This window comes from Rattus norvegicus, chromosome 5, assembly GCF_021556685.1.
Source record: "Rattus norvegicus strain SHRSP/BbbUtx chromosome 5, alternate assembly SHRSP_T2T, whole genome shotgun sequence".
In the NCBI taxonomy this organism is placed as follows: Eukaryota; Metazoa; Chordata; class Mammalia; order Rodentia; family Muridae; genus Rattus; species Rattus norvegicus.
Window position 1 is genome coordinate 164,767,015 of NC_141538.1, and position 20,310 is coordinate 164,787,324.

The following is a 20,310-nucleotide window of genomic DNA, read 5'->3' on the forward strand; positions in this document are numbered from 1 at the left end:
CTCTGCCCCCACTCTCCCTGCCCTAAGGGCTTAGATCAGACACCCTGAGGGCTGCTCCCCCCATCTTGCTCCTCTCAACACCGTCCCTGTCAGCATCCTACAGGTGTTAAATCATCCCCACATCTGTGACTCCTTAGCTCCTTCATGACTCTTGTAGAGATGGCACCAGCCTGCTGCCCACGTCCATTTGGTCTACCAACCGCAACCCCGCAGAACCCTGATCCACCCTGATCAGCTCCCCAAACCCTCCCCTCTGTCTTGGCTCTGCCCTTCCCTGTCACAGCCCTCAGCCTACAACCCTCCTTCCTTGTCCCTGTCAGCCTGTCCTGACTGACTCTCTCCCTCTCCTCTGGGTCTAACGTACTCTTTCCCTCTCTCGCTCGATTCCTTTGATGCCTCTTATTTTTTAGGTATCTGCTTAGACACACTCTTCTGGGCAGCCTTCCAGTGTATCCATGCCCACAGAGCACCCGATCCTTCCCCCCACGAAGGCTGCTGTCCGCTATTGTAACAGCTTGTCCCGGACTCTGCAGTGTGGAGCCCCTGAGCCCAGGGTGTCCGAACTCCCTGCTCACCGCACCTCTGCAGTCTCTCAGGCCAGCAGTGGGCCCACAGGAGGCGGGCTCAGCCGTCGGGGACCCTCACCTGAGCAGGTGATGCAGGATATTCCCTCCGCACTCAGGTTGTACTTGAGGTCCAGCAGCACCTGAATGTTGGTGTCAGGCCGGAAGAGCAGTGGGGCTCGGCTGGCGGGACGGAGCCGGCTGGCGAACACCAGGGACAGGATAAGGATGGAGGCGAAAAGCCCTGTGAGGGAGTGCCGTGTGAGGTGATGCCCTGTGAAGGATTCAAGGCTGGCGCCCCACCCTGGCAGAATCGTCAGTGTGGAGAGCAGGGGGAGGAGGAGGGACAGGAGGAGGGACAGGAGGGAGGGGAGGAAGGAGAGGAAGAGGGAGAGGAGGGAGAGCAGGAGGGAGAGGAGGAGGGAGAGGAGGGAGAGGAGGGCGGAGGGGAGGGAGAGGAGGGAGAGGAGGAGGGAGAGGATGGAGAGGAGGAGGGAGAAGAGGAGGGAGAGGAGGGAGAGGAGGGCGGAGGGGAGGGAGAGGAGGGAGAGGAGGAGGGAGATAGCACCACCACCAGAGGCAGGGACGGTGATTGTGTTTGTGTCGTTGCTGGGGCCTGACATAAGCTACAAGCTGATGCTCCTCCACAAGGGCTAGCTGGTGTCTCAGAGTATCTGGCCGTTCCTGAAGACTGCAGTAGTTCTGGTGAGCCATTGAAGACAGTGATGGTGTTGCCTGCGTGCCGAGCGCTTGGCAGGCCCTGACCAGGTCGAGACCTCGATATGCAGCAAACTCCTTACAGTTTTCTTACTAGACCCTTATTTGGTTTTGGTGCTGGGGAGACAGAACCCAGGCCTGGTACTGCCGAGCTATGCCCTAGCCACAGACACTGCTACCACCTTCATTTTTAGAACAAGAACTCAAGTGTGAGACTGGCTGGCACAGCCAAGGGCAGAGGGTAGAACTAGGGTTCAAACTCAGCCAGCTAGTCTACCCCAGGGCCAAGCACGAGCTCTCTACTCTCTTGCCTGGCATGTGGCGGCTTGTAGGCAGTGGCTGAGGAGGCCCAGGGGCAGCCTACCCAGGGAGAGGAAGAGGCAGAGAAGAGGCCGTGGTCAGACCTCTGAGAGTTACTCCACTCCCAGTGCCTGTTGCCTGTGGGGTGTGGACTATGTGCATGTGTCTGCCTTCAGGAAGGGACTGGGGCACACTCACCTACAATCACCCAGCGGCTCTTGACAGCTGCCCATAAGACCCAGCGGTGCAGCAGCTCTTGCAGCTGGGCGAGGAGCTGGCCCCTGCTGTTCCCGTCAGGAGTGGGCTGCAGACCCTCACAGTGCACAGAGACCAGTGATACATCTCCCAGCTCTAGAGATACTGCCAGGCAGAGTGGCAGCCAGTCAGAGTCTGAGCCACAGCTTGCTCCGGCCCACACCCGCACTGGCAAAGCCCACACACTAGGTGAGGGTCTCCACAGGCATGGCTCCCTTGGGGCCAGCCTATCTTTGAACCTCCCTCTGGAGGCCAGCCCCACTCAGGCCAGCCAGCTCTCACCTGGTTCATCCTCCACGTTCAGCAAGGGGATGTCATCATCCAGGTAGGGTAGGGGGCCCTGAGCAGGGCCACCCCCAGCCCGCTCTGGAGCTGTAAACAGGTCCCCAGGAAAATGCAAGGAGCTCTTGCGGCCGCACTTCTGGTGGCAGCTGTGGAGGGCAGTGGACAGGCATGAGGCTAGAAGTCAGAGCACCCAGAGAGGACGGGGGTGGGGAAACGGTACGAGCCCAGGCAGCAAACGGCTGCTCCTGACTCCCAGGAGAAGCAGCACTGATGACAAGAGCCAGGGTTGATTTCTTCTGGAACCATCTGCCCTCAGCTGCTACCCTTCCTCCGGGGACATAAAGGGTAACAGGAGGTGAGAAAGCTGCCCTGTGATCCCCTAGGTTAGGGTTCTGCATAAAATGCAAAGGGAGAGGCCACAGGTCCTTGGATCCTTGAAGGAAACAGCGGCTTTAAGGATGTGTGTAAGTATACCCATGGCCTGTTCGTTTGTGACTATACACTGCTGCTGGACAACGGCGTCCCTGGCTGTCTAGAACCAGTCACACAAGAACCCCAGAGGGTTTGGAGAGGGCGGGTGAAGGGGGAGGGAATGTCACCTGCTCTGGCAGGAGCTCTCCAGGGGTGCCATGTAGAGGCTCCAGAGGCCCAGGGCCGCAGGCATGGTGAACAGCACGGCCAGCCAGCAGCAGGTCACAATGAGGGACATGAACAAGCCGAAGTCATGGACAGCTGGGATCTGTATGTAGGCAGTGGGGATAAGACGCTGTGAGGCCTGGCTGTCTTGATGTCCAGAGACAACCATAAAGCTGGGTCTCTCCAGGCTGAAGTGGGAAGGACTGCGGGACAAGAGCATTGGGCGTGGAGGATGCCAGAAGCTGTGCTGGACACAGCGGCAGTGGAAGCGCTTGCTCCACCTGAGGACGGAGGCTCTGGTCTACCGGCAGTCGTCTGGGACAGCCAGAGTAAGCAGCTGGTAGAGGCCATTACCCAAGACACATCACACAAACCCAGGCTGCAGGTTGATGAAGAGGAAGGGAAGGTTGGTACCCAACAGGGGAAGAAGGGAGCCCCGGAAATTTCACAGGCACCTGCCCAGGGCTGTGGCGATTGGAGGAAACCCTCGACAACCAGGAGGCAGGCCTGAAGTTTGTGATATCACTTCACCATCTGCTCATCTCAGACCCAGAATAATCCACTGAGAAACCGTGGCCCAGAGAGGTTTACGTGAGCTATGAGGCCAGGCCACAAAGTCCCTCAAAAATGTGGTCCTAGGTATACAGAGCCCTACCGAGGAATACGGAAGTGGGAGTGGGAGAGGTGGGTATGCGGAGAGAGGAAAGAGAGGCTGAGGGAGGGAGAAAGGAAGACAGACAGACCGACTGTACAAGAGATCAAAATGGGGCATGTAGTGGTATGAAGAGCTCAGGCCAGGAGGAAGGAGACTGTTGGGCTCGCCATTTGCCAGCTGTGTGGCCTTTACCTTTCTGGGCCCCAGTTTCCGTGCTAGGAAGATAGAGATGGTGACACTCTTATCTTGGGTTGTACAGACCAGAGGGTAAAGAGGTTTGGAAATGATGCCTCGGGGCAGAGTCAGAGGGCACATTCACTAACTGGACTGCGGAAACCGCCCCACATGTTGGTTAGTCACAGAGACAGACTGCAGGGTCACAGCAAGGACCTTGAGATGAAGGGGCTGGGGTCAGGAGCCACCCAAGTGTGGGCGGATGGGAAGCCGGGACAAGGACCTCGGGCAGGCTTCGCACCTGGGAGAAGACGTTGGCCGCATAGGCGGCAGCAGTGGTCAGCGAGGTGAAGAAGGTGGCTTTGCCTGCCGTCTGGATGGTGTGGATCATCCGCAGTTGGGGGTCTTCCAGGTGTGTAGCCTGGCGGTATGTGTTGATGAATACAAAGACATCGTCCACACCTGCAGGAAGGACAGACGTGGGGAGGGGGCAGCTCAGTTCAGGTCCCACTTCTGTGTGCCTTAGATCCGGTGCCAGGTGGTTCAGTGAATGGCTCCATCCTGAGGTCAAGCCCCACCCACCAGACTCTTGGTTGCACCCAGCATCTCCAAGCTCCACCCACTAAGTCTTCAAGCCCCATCCACCAGACATCATGGCCTCACTCAGCCTCTCCAAGCCCCACCCATCGTGGCCAAGCATCACCCAGCATGTCCCTTGGCTTCACTCACTGTCTCCAAGACCCACCCACAAAGTCCCAAGTCCCATTCACTATCCTCCTTGGCTACAATGACTTAATTCAAGCCCCGTCCATCAAGCTTCCTGGCCCCACCCACCCCTCTTGTAAAGCTTACTTTCTTATCTCCCTAACACTCTCCTTATCGCCCAGAATGCCTTCTTGAGGAGGGGCAGGAAGAGACAGAGTTCTCAAGTGGCTGTCGCCCCTGCTGTGGCTGGGAGACAACTCACCGATGCCCACGATCACGAAGGCGGCCACTCCATTGAGGATGCCCAAGTACTGGATGCCAAAGACCACATGGTAGAGAAAGAGTGCCACCAGGCAACTGAGACCGATGCTGGCAATCCCAAAGAAGGACAGGAACACTGAGCAGGGCAAGGAGCACAAGGGACCATGAGGAGGGCCCTCGCAGAACACAGAACACCCCGTCTTCAGTGACCCTGACCTCAGGCCCCCATCTTGAGCTCCCTGAACCGCCCTGTCTGCTCCCGGCCATACATAGGGACAGTTTGGAAAATTTGAAGCCTTTCGTCCCCAGAGAAGAGGCTGAACAGGAAGCCTGTGTCACAGGTGAAATCACCCGAGGTCAGGATGCCCATGGTAGTTCTTCCAGGTCCCACTACCTTGCATACAGGGAGAGAATCGTGAGTGTTTTATATTGTGCGTCGCCTGAGGGGACCAGAGGTCCCACGGTGCAGGACCTATGTCTAGTTCACCACTGGATTCTGGTGAGTTTGAACATTGGGAGTTTATCTAGCACCCAATTAACATTTGCTGCATGGATGATTGCCAGTCTTGTGCACTTCTCTACCTCTGCTCACTTGGGCGAGAAGAGCACATGCGTCCTGCATACAAGCAGCAGTGAGAGGCGGCTAGCGCAGGTGAGGAGGTGACGCAGCCGGGAGGTGAGTTGTGGGCAAAAGGGCGGCTGCTCGTTATATAAAGTAGGCTCTTCAGTGATCCCTAGCAGTCTAAAAATATTCCAGACGCCCCGACACACGTTACCACGGTGTTTGAGCACCATTTGGCCCAGCTCTAAGGAGCTGCGTTTAAGGCTATCCCGGCATCCTTGAACAGGCCGGTGCGTGCCGCAGGGAGGGAAGGCGCTGGGTCACGTGAGCCTTCGGAGATGCGGTACCTGAGCAGGAGGTTAGGATGTAGACAAGGGCAGCGATGCAGCTGCTGCTAATGAAGGCGAGGAGCATGTCGTTATTGAAGGTCCGGCGTACCTCATAGTCGAAGAGGTCTGTCCCCCCATAGAGGACCTGGACTTTGCTGGGTGAGGAAGGCCATGGAGAAAAGGAGGAAGACAGGAAGGGGATTAAAGATGACTGCGGACACTTGAAAGCCAGAGCCCTGCCCTTCATTAGCGTCTCTTTACTTTGGCTGCTCATCAAAATCACTCGAGTTTCCAAAAGTCCTGATATGCAGGCCCGATGCCAGGCAAATTAAGTCATAATTTCTCGGGTGGAGCTGAACCGAGTATTTTTTTTTTCCCCTTCAGATCTCCCAGGTGATTCAACGTGTAGCTGAGGCTGAGAACGACCGTTCTACACTGATAATAATCAACGATAATCAGCCCTTCCTCTTCCGGTTCTCAACTGTCCACAGCAGTCTACAGTCAATCAAACTGGTTCCTGATAACCCTGTTTCACGCCGCTATTCAGTGTGTGCTCAAGACAAGTTATTCCCTCAAGAAACCCAGCCGGGATGGCTGTTTTTTTTCCCTGTGTATGTGTATGTGGTGTATGCATACCTGTTCATATGTGTGTGTGTGTGTGTGTGTGTGTGTGTGTGTGTGTGTGCGTGTGTGTGTGCATGCACTTGCATTTGTGTGGGTGTAGAGGCACAATGTCGATGTAGACAGTCCCCCTGTTGTGCTCCAACTTCTGCATTGAGGCAGTTTTCAACTGAACCCAGAGTTCTCAGACACAGCAAGTTTGGCTAACCAGCTCACTCTGGGGCCCCATCTCCACTTCATAAGATTTACAATGACAGGTGGACAGCCACACTGATCCAGCACTTATATGGGTTCTGTGGACCTGAGTTCTGGTCCTCACACTCAGGCAATGAATACTTTAACCACAGTGCAATCTCCTTAACCCTAACTCTCACACTGTAATATACATATTTGTGAGGGAGAGTCTCACTACGTATCCCTGGCTGGCTAGATATGAGAAACCACATGAAACAGGACTCTGGATACCAGAACACAGAGGAGGGCAATCCTCTGAGATAGGAATAGGCCGGACACTGTGGGTTCCAGGGCTGACGCCTCGATGGGGTTGCTGGACCCAGGATAGCCCCGCAGATCATTTAGTAGATTCTCCAGCAGCTGGAAAAATCCCTCAAACTCCATGAAAACTGTGACCCAGTGACCCAAAGGCTAAACAACTGAAGAGACTGCAGTGCACACCGTAGATGAACCGCTTGGACACTCTCACCAGGAGAAAGACTGACAGGGGGAAAACACGCCACAGACCGCTGGGACAACGACAAAGCTCTTGTCAGAAAACGGCAGTGCCGTATCCCCAGACACTCAGGGGAAGCTCAACCCAGAACGCTGTCTACCCAGAAAAACCCATTTCCAAAGCAAAGGCAAAAATCAAAACTCTGTTAGATAGACGAGCCCGAAATTACCTCTGCTACACTGAAGGTGCTAAGGGGGCCCCTCTGGTGGAAGGAAGACGGCAGTGTACAGGAGACACTATGGATAACGCTCACTGTACATGGAGATGCCACGAGTAAAACGTGCAATGCCTTTATTTACTTCTACAAAAGGAAACTGGCTACTTAAACGCAAACAGATTGAGGACCATAGTGGTGTAGAGGCCACTGGAAACACGAAAGAGTGTGACTGGGTGAGATGGTACCGTCTTAAAGATACACTGTGATATTTAAGGAGGTAGAGTACAAATCCTAAAGTAACCATTAAGACTCACGGCTACCAAGAAAAACAAAAGCATAAGAAATAATCCACCCAGAAGAGTTTGTTTTTTAAATCTCCATCCTATCTATTCAGTATAAGGGTCTAGAGGTGCTAGCCAGTGAGATTGGGCAAGAAAAAGAGAAACAAAGTGTGTCTCTACTGGAAAAAGAAGGTACAGATCTCTCTTTATCAGTATAGCAAATGCTTACCTGTGTGGGAAATCCAATGGAATCTAAAAGAAATAAAAATTCAAAGCAGCAGCAACGACAAACCCTCAGTTTAATGAGGTCATAAGGCACAAAGGAAATTATAAATTCAAATTAACAGTTGGAGAAATTATATAACTGTTTTAAATGTTTAGTGAAAATAGGAAATGCTTGCGGATAAAATGAAATTGTGCTCATGGGACCAAAGACGCAACATTTTAAGGTGTCTATCACATTCAAGATACCAGGAGATTGACTTTCCTGTCTCGTGGTACTTGGACTTGAACCTAGGGCCTCACACATGGGAAGCACATGGCTCTACCACTGAGCAACGACCTCGGGTATTTTTAATTTTTAAAAATAATTTGAGGGGGTTGGGGATTTAGCTCAGTGGTAGAGCACTTGCCCAGCAAGCGCAAGGCCCTGGGTTCGGTCCTCAGCTCCGGAAAAAAAAAATTGAGACAGGGTCTTGTTACATTATCCAGGCAGTCCTTAAACACACTCTGTAGCACAGGCTGGACCATTATTTTTCTGTCTCAGCCTCTCAGGTATCTTGGGACTACAGATTTGTGCCAGATCTGGTCATTTATCTATTTCAGAAATAAAGGAGCTGATTCTAAAATTCACCTAGAAATGCAAAAGATCTAGAACAACCAAACTAAAAACAAAACAAAACCCACTAAAAATGATCTGAAGACAGACAGGGAAGGATGCATCTCAGTGGTAGGGTGCTTGCCTAAGATGAGAAATGCCCTGGGCTCAATTCAAAACAAAACCTCGGTGTGAAGTTATAATCACAACTGTGTAGTTCTAAAGTGCCCATCCATGGAACAGAACAGAAGTTTCAAAAATGGACACATTTGTAGACAGAAAGTTTTGTCCATGGTGCAAAGGCACAGAGAAACATGAGCCCTTCCAACAAGTGACACTGGGGTTATTGTGAAAATAATATGCCTCAGTCCATATCTTGCTCCAGGCTCAAAAGCGAACTCAAAATGAATGTCGTAGTATGGAACGGAAAAACCCAATCAATAAAAGGCACAAGTGGGCAGCCGCGAACACAGAAATTCACACTTGGCCAATGCACTGAGAATAAACACTTGTAGAGTGTCAGCCACAAACAGGACAACACTAACAAGAGTCAGGGAAGATGGGGAAAAAGGGGGTGGGAAGACTTTAAAAAAAGTCTTTTTATTTGTGTGTATGAGTGTTTTGCCTGTATGTATGTATGTATGTATGTATGTATGTATGTATGTGTAGGCGCCATGCGTGTGCGGAACCCATGGCAGCTAGAGAGGGTGTCAGAACCACTAGAATTGGAGTTATAGATGGTTGTGAGCAGCCATGTGGGTCCTCTGCATGAGCAACAAGTTCTCTTAACCATTGAGCCGTCTCTCCAGTGAGGTGAAAAAACTGTACAAGACAAGAAGTCGAGGAGGACCAGAGGGAAACAGTACCTTGTGGACACGATAGGGATTCTGCAGTCACGGACTCACAGCGGCCGTGCCTACCTGCAGAGCTGCACGGGATCAAGCCAGTCAGCATTTCAGCTTGGAAATGGGAAGGGATCATGAGTTCCCAGTCCTGGCTAAGCTACGGTTTCTGGGGGAGGAGAGTCAGCTCTCTCTCTCAGGGTTTGGCCCCTGGTAGGTCTACTGTACTCACAGGATGGCCCCATATCCATGAATATATGACCGGCACAAATTGGACTCAGTAGGTTATGAAATGGAAAAGACATTACGTTTGGTGGTGGTGGTGGTGGTGGTGGAGGAGGAGGAGGAGGAGGGGGAGGTCTGGGAGGAGTTAGGGGAGGACCGGGAGAATGTGATCAAACACATCACATACATGGATGAAATTCACCAAAGAAACTAGGTGGATGGCAAAAAAGGCTCATGGGCCTTTTGTTCATTCGGTTTCCATCACCCTGAGGTGGGCAGTTTCCCCTACCACATGCTTCTGGCACAGGGCTCTGCCAAACCACAGACTCAAACCAAGGGGACTGGAAGAGGCCAAAGACTAAACATGAGTCGAATGAATCCTTTCTCCTTTAGAAATCGGAGGACAGATGTCCAAGCCATTACCCATTAGAAAAATGCAAACCAGAGACAGCAGGGTTGCTACTACACACCTATTAGAATAGCCTCATTCATTCATTCATTCATTCATTCATTCATTCATTCATTCAACCATTCACTCATTCATCCATTCTTCCTTCTTTCCTAAATTAAGAACAGTTAGGGGTTGGGGATTTAGCTCAGTGGTAGAGCGCTTGCCTAGGAAGCGCAAGGTCCTGGGTTCGGTCCCCAGCTCCGGAAAAAAAAAAAAAGAACCAAAAAAAAAAAAAAAAAAGAACAGTTTAAAAACTGCACTACCTATATATGCTGGCTAATTTTTGCCAACACGACATACTAGAGTTACCTGGGAGAGGGCACTTCAATTGAGGGAATTGCTCTGTCAGACTGACCTACAGACAGGTCCTTGGGTGTTTTCTTGATTGCTAGTGTGAAGGGCCCAGTGTGGGCAGTGTCACCGCTGGGAAGGCCTGGGAGGTATGAGGAAGGGGGATGAACATGAATGAGCCAGAAAGAAGCTGCGCTACTCCATGGCCTCTGCTCCAGTTCCCGCCTCCAGGTTCTTGGCCTCCCTCCACAATGGAATGTCACTCCCCAAGTTGGTTAGGGCTAGTGTTTATCACGGTGATAGAGAAGCAAACTAGAACACCCCCACCAAGTTTAAGAGGGGAATGTAGGAGACCTGGAATTCTCACCTTCACCGGGAACACAAGAGAGTACAAGCAATATGGACAACTCAGGAAGTCTCTGAAGTCAAACAAGTGATAACTTTTGCCTGACCATTTTACCACGAGGCTTTTTTCCTGAGGCCCAAGTAGTTGCTCACAGAAAGTTACACATAACCACTCGATGGAACTTGATCGGTGAAGCTGGAACCTGGGAGTGATGCAAACACTCATCAGTGAGTGAACACAACTCGGTGCTCAACAATAAACTGTCGATACATGATAAAGCATGGACACAATTCAAATAGGCTGGAAGGAACGGACGGGTTCCATCAACAGGGAACACGCTACAAGATACCTTGCATGCAGAGCTCTTAAAAAGGATGCTACAAAGCAGAACGTGGACCTGGAGAGATAAAGAGTACATCCTCCTCCAACAGAAGACCTGGGTTCGATCCCCAGGACCCACCTCAGAGCTGACAGCTGTCTGCAGCTTCAATTCCGGGGAGTCTGATCCCCTCCGCTGGCCTCTCAGAGCACTGCACGCATGTGGTGCCCTTAAATACACACAAGCAAACGTTCACGTGCATAAAACATAAACAAAACAAAACAAAACAAAACAAAACACTGGAAAGGGATAGCCAGGGTTGGGCCGGGAAGCAGGATTCGGTCTGAGCGGGTTATCAGTGGACATAAGGAAACGCACTGGGACTTTATGATCTTGACAGTGGATGTGTCAGTGCTAATCAACTTTAAAATGTTAAGTACACACAGTTGGTCGTGTGCCAATCACACCTCACCAAATGTTTTATTTTTCTCAACCTCATACTCAACGGCCAAGAAGAAAAGATCTGTCTTAGAGAATTTGATGGATTAGATGACTTTTCTTTGAATAAAAAAGCTGAACGTTAAATCAGTCATTTCCTGCATAAATGTTAATTTATATACCATTTACAGAGTATTTTATGGGAAAAGGAGCTGGGGAGATGGCTCAAGGGTGAAAAGCACTGGCTGCAACTGTGGAGGACCTGGGTTCAGTTCCCAGCACCCACATGGTAGCCTAGTCTGCAACACCAGTTGCAAAGGATTCGAGCTCTCTTCTGGCCACTGTGGCTGCCACCCACACATAATAAACACACGATGCACAGAAATGCATATGGAAAAAACACTCCCACACATAAAATAATAAATTAATCTTTAAAAGACAAACGAATTAAAACCGGAGAGGGGAAAAAACAGTCCTTTTAAGAGAGCAACAACGGGTAGGCAAGATGGCTCAGTGGGTAAAGGTGCTTGCTGCCAAGACAGACAGCAGGGGTTCTGGAATCCACACAGTGGAAAGAGAAAACACGTTCTTGCAAGTTGTCCTCTGACTTCCACACGCACACAGTGACACGCATGTGCACGCACAAAATAAACAAATGCAGCAAACTCTTTAATAAGAAGAATGAGAGGTAAGGAAGATCCGCAGCTGACTCCTCTGCAGAAGCCAATGGAAGTCGCGTGACAGTGAAGCGGATTCTTTTCAAACAGTCACGGAACACAGCTGCCAATTTGGAACGTCACACAAGTAAGGCAGATCAGAAAAATGAAAGTAAAATAAAGATTTTTTTCCCCCAGGCAAACAAAACACAAGTCACCAGCAGCAAACCAGCACTCAGAGAACACTAAAGAGAGATCTACAGACACGAGGAAAGTGGTCCCAGAGGGAGGCGGGAAGCCACAGAGTGTAATGAAGACCAACAGGAAAAGTAAAGACGCAGATCGACAGGAACGAGCAGAACCTGCAAGACAGAATGGGCTGTGGGTTTAAAATGTGCACACAATTAAAAGTGTACACCGCCGACCCACAAGGGGACGGAGAATGGTAAATGTCACACAGGTGCTCTCAGTCCCTGGTGTGATCAGTGAAGCCGTAAAAGGGACGACTCGTATAATTCCATCTTAAGTCAAGGTGTGTTTTCCTCTCGAGTCACCGATGATAATACAACAATGAAAAGGGTTTTGTGAATCAGAAAGAAGGCATCAAAATCACGTCCTGGGAGGGGGTGCGGCTTCTACTTCCTGCTAGAGAGCCCCAGGTTAACAGAAGGGAGACTGACTTTTTTTCCCTAGGGCAAGGCCTTGAACTTAGTGGCCAAACATTTCAGCTGAGGTAAGTGTTGGTATCTGAAGCAGTCTCCAGTCAGCTCCTGTCATCTGCCTTTGCTTGAGGTACTGCCATCCATCCATCCATCCATCCACCCACCCATCCATCCATCCATCCATCCATCCATCATCCAACCATTAATCCATCAATCATCCATCCATCAATCATCCATCAATCATCCATCGATCATCCATCTGTCCATCCATCCACCCATCCATCCATCCATCAGTCATCCATCAATCATCCATCCATCAATCATCCATCTATCCATCCATCCATCATCCATCCATCCATCCATCCATCATCCATCAATCATCCATCCATCATCCATCCATCAATCATCCATCCATCCATCCATCCACCCATCCATCCATCCATCCATCAGTCATCCATCAATCATCCATCCATCAATCATCCATCTATCCATCCATCCATCCATCCATCCATCCATCCGTCCGTCCGTCCATCCATGCATTCATGCCTTAGACCAACCAAGTGGTTCCAGACACCATGCTGGACCTAAACTTACAGAAGTGAGCCAGAAACAACAAGCCCATCTCCAAACCAGATCTTTCTTCAATGTGTGTGTGTGTGTGTGTGTGTGTGTGTGTGTGTGTGTGTGTGTGTGTACATGTGTGGTGTTTGGAGACCAAAGATCAGTTTTATTTTATTTATATCTATGTGTGTGTTCTTGTCCGGCTGAGAGCTGCCTGGTGTGGGTGCTGGGGACAGACCTTCAGGTCCTCTGGAAGGGCAGCAAGCACTCTTCAGTCCTACACCCATCACACTTTAATCCACTGAGTCTCAGCCAATGAGTCTTCTCCTCAGCCCCCACTCACACACAAATCCCCCTGGAAACTCCATGGATCAGAGATGGGGCTTGCAAGCCTACAGTTCCTAATGCTGGGATGATACCTGGGTTTTATGTGTGTCCCGGGGATGTGAACTCACATCATCATGCCTGCATCTTTATGCATGATAAGCACACACTAACTGAGCCATCTCTGCAGGCCTTAGCTCCTTTAAGAGAAACATTTATTTTATATGCGTGCGTGTTTTGCCTGGGTGATGGTGTGTGCACCATGCACATCCCATGTGCCTGCAGAAGCCAGAAGAGGGCATAGGATCCCCTGAACCTGGAATCACAGACGGTTGTGAGCTTCCACTGGTGTAAAGGAACCCAGGTTCTCTACAAGAGCAGAAGGTGCTCTTAACTCCCAAACCACCTCGCCAGCCCTGCTCTCTCTCCTTAATGGCCAGAATAATAGAAACCACAGTCCCATCTCACAAGTAGGGACGCTCAGGCCCAGAGAAACCCACAGACTCTAGGCATTAGAGGTGGAGAGGAGCCGCCTCCTTTCTTGCCTATCACACCCAATCCCTCCGGGCAAGAGTTCTGAAATTGTCTCCCTCCTTCAAAGCTGTCATGCCTACTAACCATTAGCACTGATCAAGAAAAGGGGCCTTTAGGAGGGACCGGGAGGATGTGCCTAACTCTGCCCAAATTTGGGGATAAAGACTTCCTGGGGTTACGGTTGTGAGGAAGGAGGTTTTGGGCTTAAGAGGGACCCTGCTGCCTACCCCCAGAGGCACACACAGCCGTGTGGCTGGGCTTCCTACCTAGTAGACTGCTTGGCTAGCATGGCCACATATGTGACTACAAAGCTCTGGAACTTGGCCCTCTGTTCCTCCCAGCGATCGTCCACTGAGTAGTAGTTGGGGAGTGGCGCTCCAAACAGGATCTCGCTGCGCAGAAGGGAGCTCTTCAGATTATCCACAGACAGCCCCTCATCCACATACCAGTAGAACTCAGGGTGAGTCATGGCCAGTTCTAGGGAGCCTGCAGCCGACAGGAAAAACCCAAAGAGCTCAGTGCCCAGCTCCCACCAATCCCTCTGCTGCTGCACCATGTGGGACAGAGGAATGGCTCAGAGAAGCCACAGCTTCCTCTCCCGGGCAGGCAGTTCCCACTAAGAAAGAAAACTTAGCAAATGTGCCAGTAAGCAGCTGCCTTCCGTGGCTTCTGCTTCAGTTCCTGCCTCTAGGTTCCTGCCTCCAGTTCCTGCCCTGACTTCCTTTGATGTGGATAATGAAATAAACCCTTTGCTCTTCAGGTGGCTTGGTCGCAATAGAGACCTAACTAAGACAAATTTCCTTCCAGGTACCCTTAAACCAACCCCACCCCTAAGTCTCACACCAGCCATACTTTCTCTGGACTCAACCTAACTCCCACAATCCCAGTGGGCACCCTAGTCTGTTGCTTTCTCTCCCTCTTCATATCCAATCCTAGCAGCACATCCCACAGACCCCTTGCCTGCTGGTCATGCCCTAGCTCAGCATAGTCCCATTTCCTCAGTACACCTGCTCACCTCGGATATCTGCCAGGTCCTGGCCCATGCCGTCGTAGTAGATCTTTCCGCCCCTCTCAGTGGGGAAGAAGTAAGTCATGAGTGAACTAGGTGGTGAGCAGTAGGAATAGGAGCCCAGTGGCAGGTCCTTGAGCACCTCATGCGGCTTCCAGCAGAACTCCCGGAAACCGGGGTGGTCCATGATTTTACGCTCGATCTCGTGGATCGTCACCAGACGCTCGCTGGTGAAAATGTTGCGCTCCGCATCTCCGCGCGCCAGAAAGATGAGCTCGATTCGCCAATGGGCGTGCGTCTGGGTGTTGGCGCTCACATAGGTACGCGAGTAATCCCAGCGAGAGGCGCCCCGACGGGCTCGGCTCTGGTTGGCTACCTGACCCTCCGGAGGCGGAGCCTCTCTGCGACGTCGCTCCCTCGTATTGGTTGCTGATCTCTGAGTGGCAGCAGTGTCCCTGGGGTCTGAGCGAGGAGCTCGGGACGCAGGTCGAGAATGATTCCCCAGGTGCAGCTGCTGAAGCTGCTCTGAGATGAGGCGCTGCAGCGTCTCAGAGGTGAAGTCCGCCAGGTCGCGCCTGTTGCGCCCCCAAGATCCAAACTGGGACTTGAGGGCCAAGGCCAGGGCGTCGAAGCGCTGTGACGCCTCGTGGTTGCGGATCTCAAAGGCGTTGTAGGAGATGTCGATGTCCAGGGGCGGGTAGTAGAGGAACATGAAGGCAGACAGCACCATGGGGATGCTGCAGCCAAGAAACAGCACCAGCCCTGCGCAGCATGGGTTGGTGAAGGCCCAGCCCAGGGTACTCCAGAACCCCAAGGTCGGGGGCCTGGAGGGCAGTGTCCAGCGGCGCCAGCAGCCCTGTGCTCCGGAGTGCAGCCCTGGACCGGGGACAGCCCTGCATGCCTCATCTGAAGTCTCCTCTTCCTGCTGTTCCTCTTCTAGCCATACATCCTGCAGCAGGGGGTCATCCTCTGAGTCCATACCCTAGGGGAAAAGGACGGGTCAGAAGCTTTGAGGGGAGGCTTTGCCCAGCCTGGGTACCACAAGTAGTTCTATCATGGAGATGCATCATGTGCTCATGAGGCTCTAGGGAATCCAACAACATGTGTTCTGACCAGAAAAAAACACATTGTTCTTTCGCATTAAACCCAGCAAGGTGATTTCGTCTTTTCAAAGAAAAGGGAGAACTGGGGCTGGAGAGATGATTCAGTGGTTAAGAACGCTGGTGCTCTTGCAGGGGACCCAGGTTCCATTCCCAGCACCCACATGGCAGCCCACGACTGCCTGCAGCCCTAGTTCCAGGGGATCTGACCTTAGGGGGCACCAGGCACACATGTGTGCACATACATACATACTGACAAAATAGTCATGTGCATAACATTTTTTAAAAGGGGGGGGGGGACCTATAAGCCAATTGCAACAGACAAGACATTTCTTCTGGTGGGTAAAAGCCAGCAAGACTTCTAGCTATGTGTGGGTTTTCAATCTTTACTGCGTTCTCGGTCTCACTTTAGAACTCGAGGCTGCTCTGTAGGACGTTAAGAAGATGTGGCTCCGTAGCAACTGCTTGTATATAATGAGCAACCGAGAAGCACCTTCAGGAGTCTGTCAGAGTAGGGAGAGAACATGATCTCTGCAGTCAGACAGGCCCTGGTTTGACAACTGGAACATTGGCAAGACTCGGAGCCACTCTGTCCTTCAGAGTTATCCACGATAAAATGAGGCAGCCATTCCTGCCTCAAAGGATTCTGGGGCAGAAGTGGAAGTTCCTGCAGTCCACGTAGTACGTTAAGTATCATCTCTCAGCCAATTAGATTCCTTTGTTCCCCTGTGGAAGCACAAGACCCTCAGCCACTGCCCAGGGGACTGTGCCAAGGCTAGGTGTCTGCCACGGGGGCCCTCAGTACATCCTCAGTTCTTCCCTAAATGCAGCAGCTGCAGCCGCTGTGTTTGTCAAGCTTAGATCACTTAATATGCGGTTCCAGCAACTGCAGCCCTCTGAGCGCAGGCAGGGGCTAGGCATCTCCCAGTGAGATGTGAGGACTCCCACCGAGTAGCCCAAAGGCCACCTTCACTGTCCCTGGGAGAGCCAGCCCCTTGATGAAGGGAGACTCCTAATCCAGTTAGACACCAGGCGGAAAGGGAACAGGCAGCTGGACTGAGGATGCCGCACTTTCCACTGGCATGGTCTGGAGCCTTTCCCTTCAATATGCCGGGCGACCCAGGAACAAGAGAGTGCTGTCAGTCAGGGAAAGTAAGGAAGAGAATGGAGTAAGGCCATAGGTTCGTGTGTGAGGCAGGGGAGTGGGATAATGGGAGGTGGGGTGGAGGAGAGACAGACACAATACAAAGAATGGCTGAGGAGACTCAGTCCAAGACTTGAAAGAAGGGGGGAAGTCAAGATAATGACCCCTTAATGCGGAGAAAGAAAGGAAAAGTTCTCTCCCTCCTTCATTCCCCCTCTTCCTTCCCGCCTTTTTATTACATTCTGTTCTCTCTTCTTCCCTGCTCTGTGTAGTTGTGCATAAACCCACCCATGGTGTGCACAAGGCATTCAGAGGACCCTTTCACGGAAGTCAGCCCTCTCTTTCCACTGTGTGCATCCCAGGGATTGAACTCAGCTTACAGGCTTGCTTCACCCTCTGCCCCATCTCACCAACACTCCTTCTGTTTGAATTTAGGTCAGTGTGTGCGTGAGTGTATGTGCATCGTGTGTGTGTGCAGCTGCCCACGAGGTCAAATGGTGTTTGATCCCCGGACCTTGAGTTACAGACAAGTAACTCAAGTTGTGTTCTCCTGGTATGGGTGCTGGGAACTGAACCTTGGTCCTCTGAAAGAGCAGTAAGTGCTCTCGACCACTGAGCTCTGCAGTTCTGCCCTCAGGGTTTGAGATTGGATATTATGTAGCCTCAAACTTGCCTCAAGCTCTCCATATAGCCGAGGATGACCTTGAAATCCTGATCCTCCTGCCTCTACTTCCCAAGTGCTGGAGTGCCAGTCAGGAACTACCATACCTATCCGACTGATACATTCAGTTTCAAGGTCATTCTTGCTGTGACTCAAACCAATATCCAAAACAAAACTCCACTTTTATAACCAGGGAGTGGGAAAGGAATTCCATACATATATATATTTTTAAAATACAACCCATTGGGAACGGGCTATCACTGTTTCGGAGGATTATGGGTGATTTTTTTTTTAATCTTCTCTTTTCATGCTTGTCTGTTTCCAGATTTTCTGCAAAGATCAGGTACAGTCTTACTTTTGGAATCAGAAATAAATGCTGTTTAGACCGTGTGTGTGTGTGTTGGCATGCATATTTTACCAGCTGTCTTTACCTCTTTGAGGAGTCATGGTGTACTTGGTGTTGGGGGTAGGGAGGAAAGTGCTGGCCTCCAAGAAGCAAACCAAGGAACCAGGATATAGTAGTGAGAATGCAGAACATTGGGCTGGGGGAAGGAGGGAAGATGTGTGGACACTGTCAGTCCCTTGAGGCAGAGGGGACAGTCTTAAAAGGAAGGGGAAGTAAATCACCACCCTCAAACCTTTAGCAAAGGAACTGGGGGAGCGGCTCAGTTGTACAGTGCTTGCCTGGCATGCATGGATCCCCTGCTTCCGTCCCCAGCATCCATACACCACGTATGGTGGTGCATACGTCTCACCTCAGCACTCGGGAAATGGAGGCGGGGGAGGACCAGGAGCTTAAACTTCATCCTCAGCTCCATTGCAAACTTGAGGCCAGTGTGGGCTATAGAAAGCTGTGTCCCGAGAAACAAAACAAAATATATCAAACACAGCGGTTCTGCTGCCCACACGGGGAAACTGAGACCCAGTGAGCAGCGGCGTTAACACCCAAGGGGTCGTTCCAGCAGTATGGGGCCAGGATTCTTGCCTGGAAGTTTTCTATTTTGCCACCAGATTCTGGAGTAGCGTTTTTGGTGGCCCCAGCGGACACGCAGGTCTAGAATGATAAGCACATTCAAAATAGAGAAGCTGTGTTTGAAGACTACAGGGAAAGAACTTTGGTGGGAGGTGGTGTTGACACCCAACCAGGCTCCTACTTGTCCTTCATGCGGTGCCCATGCTGGAGGCCGAGGCCAAAGCTTTCTGTTTGCAACTTTCTTCCTAGCCAGGGATGACAGACTCCTTCCTTCGTCATTCCCTCATCCCAGCCAGACTATTAAAATGTAATCAAAAAATCACATTAGACATGCAGATTCTACTTAAAATACATATATGTATATATATAATTTAACGGCAATTAGGAGCTAATCAGCTTTTTCTCCCTGACTCGCTGTGTTTTGCTTCCCTGGTTCAGCTCTGGTCCACGAACAGCTCAGAGCCCTTAGAATCCTCTCACATCGGGGTTGAAAGATTTGGGCAGAAGTTCAAACTGAGACGTTTTGAGTTACGTGGTTCCACTCTGCTGCTGCTGCTGCTGCTGCCGCCGCTGGGGTACAGGCCTTGCCTCTCTCTGCTTGTGGGTCCTTCCTCTTTCAGAGTCTAGCTCAAGGGGAAGGAAGGGAAACGAAGGGAAGCTCACAGGCTCTCCTAGGTACCGCTGTCCTGAGACCTGGTTCTGCCTTCCCGATGCCCCACCACATGCCTGTTAGTCAGCATTCCAGGACTTTTCTATGACTTGGAAACTCCATTCCAAACTAGGAGACTGGCGGTGGCTTAGGTGCTCGATGGGGGACAAAATCACATGCATATGGGGTAAAGTTGAATCCTGGCTAGCTGAGCTAGAATCTCTGATGCTCGTTAAGATAATTATAACATCATAATTAGTTCTGGTTCTACCGCGCTAGAGAGGATTTTTAACCCATCTCTGTCGGCCTCATATCAACCTTGCAACAAACGTATGTGAGCATCCCCATTTTACAGGAGAAAAAAAGTCACAAAGAATATATCTATATCATATCTGTATCTAATTTATATCTATGTATCTCATCCTTATCTACATTCATATCTTTATAATCTAATATATACATATATATGCAAGAACTTTATTTCTCTAAAGATTTCTTTAAAAATTTTTATTTATTTATTTATGAGTACACTGTAGCTGTCTTCAGACACACCAGAAGAGGGCATCAGATTCCATTACAGATGGTTGTGAGCCACCATGTGGTTGCTGAGAATTGAACTCAGGATTTCTGGAAGAGCAGTCAGTGCTCTTAACCACTGAGCCATCTCTCCAGCCCCCTAGAAAACTCTTAATACAAGAGGAATAAGAAGCAGAGAGAAAGTGGGGGTGCCCACAGGAGCAACTCGATACTAGGGCAGTTCTAGAATTTTCTCTCAAGAAATCCAGGTCCTAAGCTGGAGATACAGCTCAGCAAGAGAGTGTTTGCCTAGCATGCGTAAGGCTCTGGTTCAATCCCCAGGACCAGAATAAGGAAATTACAGATTCTAACTGGCAAATGCTCTGCCGGGGCCCCCAGACCTACAAACAAAGGCAGACAGTATTTCTCAGAACTCTCTCCCTTCCTCCGAAAACATGAACTTAGGTCTCTCCGCTCATCCTGGGGCAATGCTAGCTGTGCCCGGCTGGGATAGTCACTTAGACTTCCTGCAGGAGGCGTGTTCCCAGAAAGTACTATCCT

At 50.9% G+C, this 20,310-nt stretch overlaps 1 protein-coding gene across 4 annotated transcripts in view; it reads right to left on the reverse strand.

The window, feature by feature from the left end:
• Disp3 (dispatched RND transporter family member 3) overlaps window positions 1–20,310 on the reverse strand; it is a 48,596-nt gene that overhangs the window by 16,750 nt on the left and 11,536 nt on the right. For all 4 annotated transcript variants that reach the window (XR_015619761.1, XR_015619762.1, XR_015619763.1 and 1 more), the window contains 9 exon segments: window positions 14,713–15,688; window positions 13,964–14,183; window positions 5,461–5,597; window positions 4,553–4,687; window positions 3,887–4,047; window positions 2,720–2,859; window positions 2,118–2,266; window positions 1,779–1,940; window positions 646–807 (listed from right to left, as the gene is read on the reverse strand). Coding sequence is in view for 1 of the 4 variants with exons in the window: in NM_001107992.2 (NP_001101462.2) it covers window positions 646–807; window positions 1,779–1,940; window positions 2,118–2,266; window positions 2,720–2,859; window positions 3,887–4,047; window positions 4,553–4,687; window positions 5,461–5,597; window positions 13,964–14,183; window positions 14,713–15,685 (2,239 nt within the window). In the remaining 3 variants the exon portion in view is untranslated.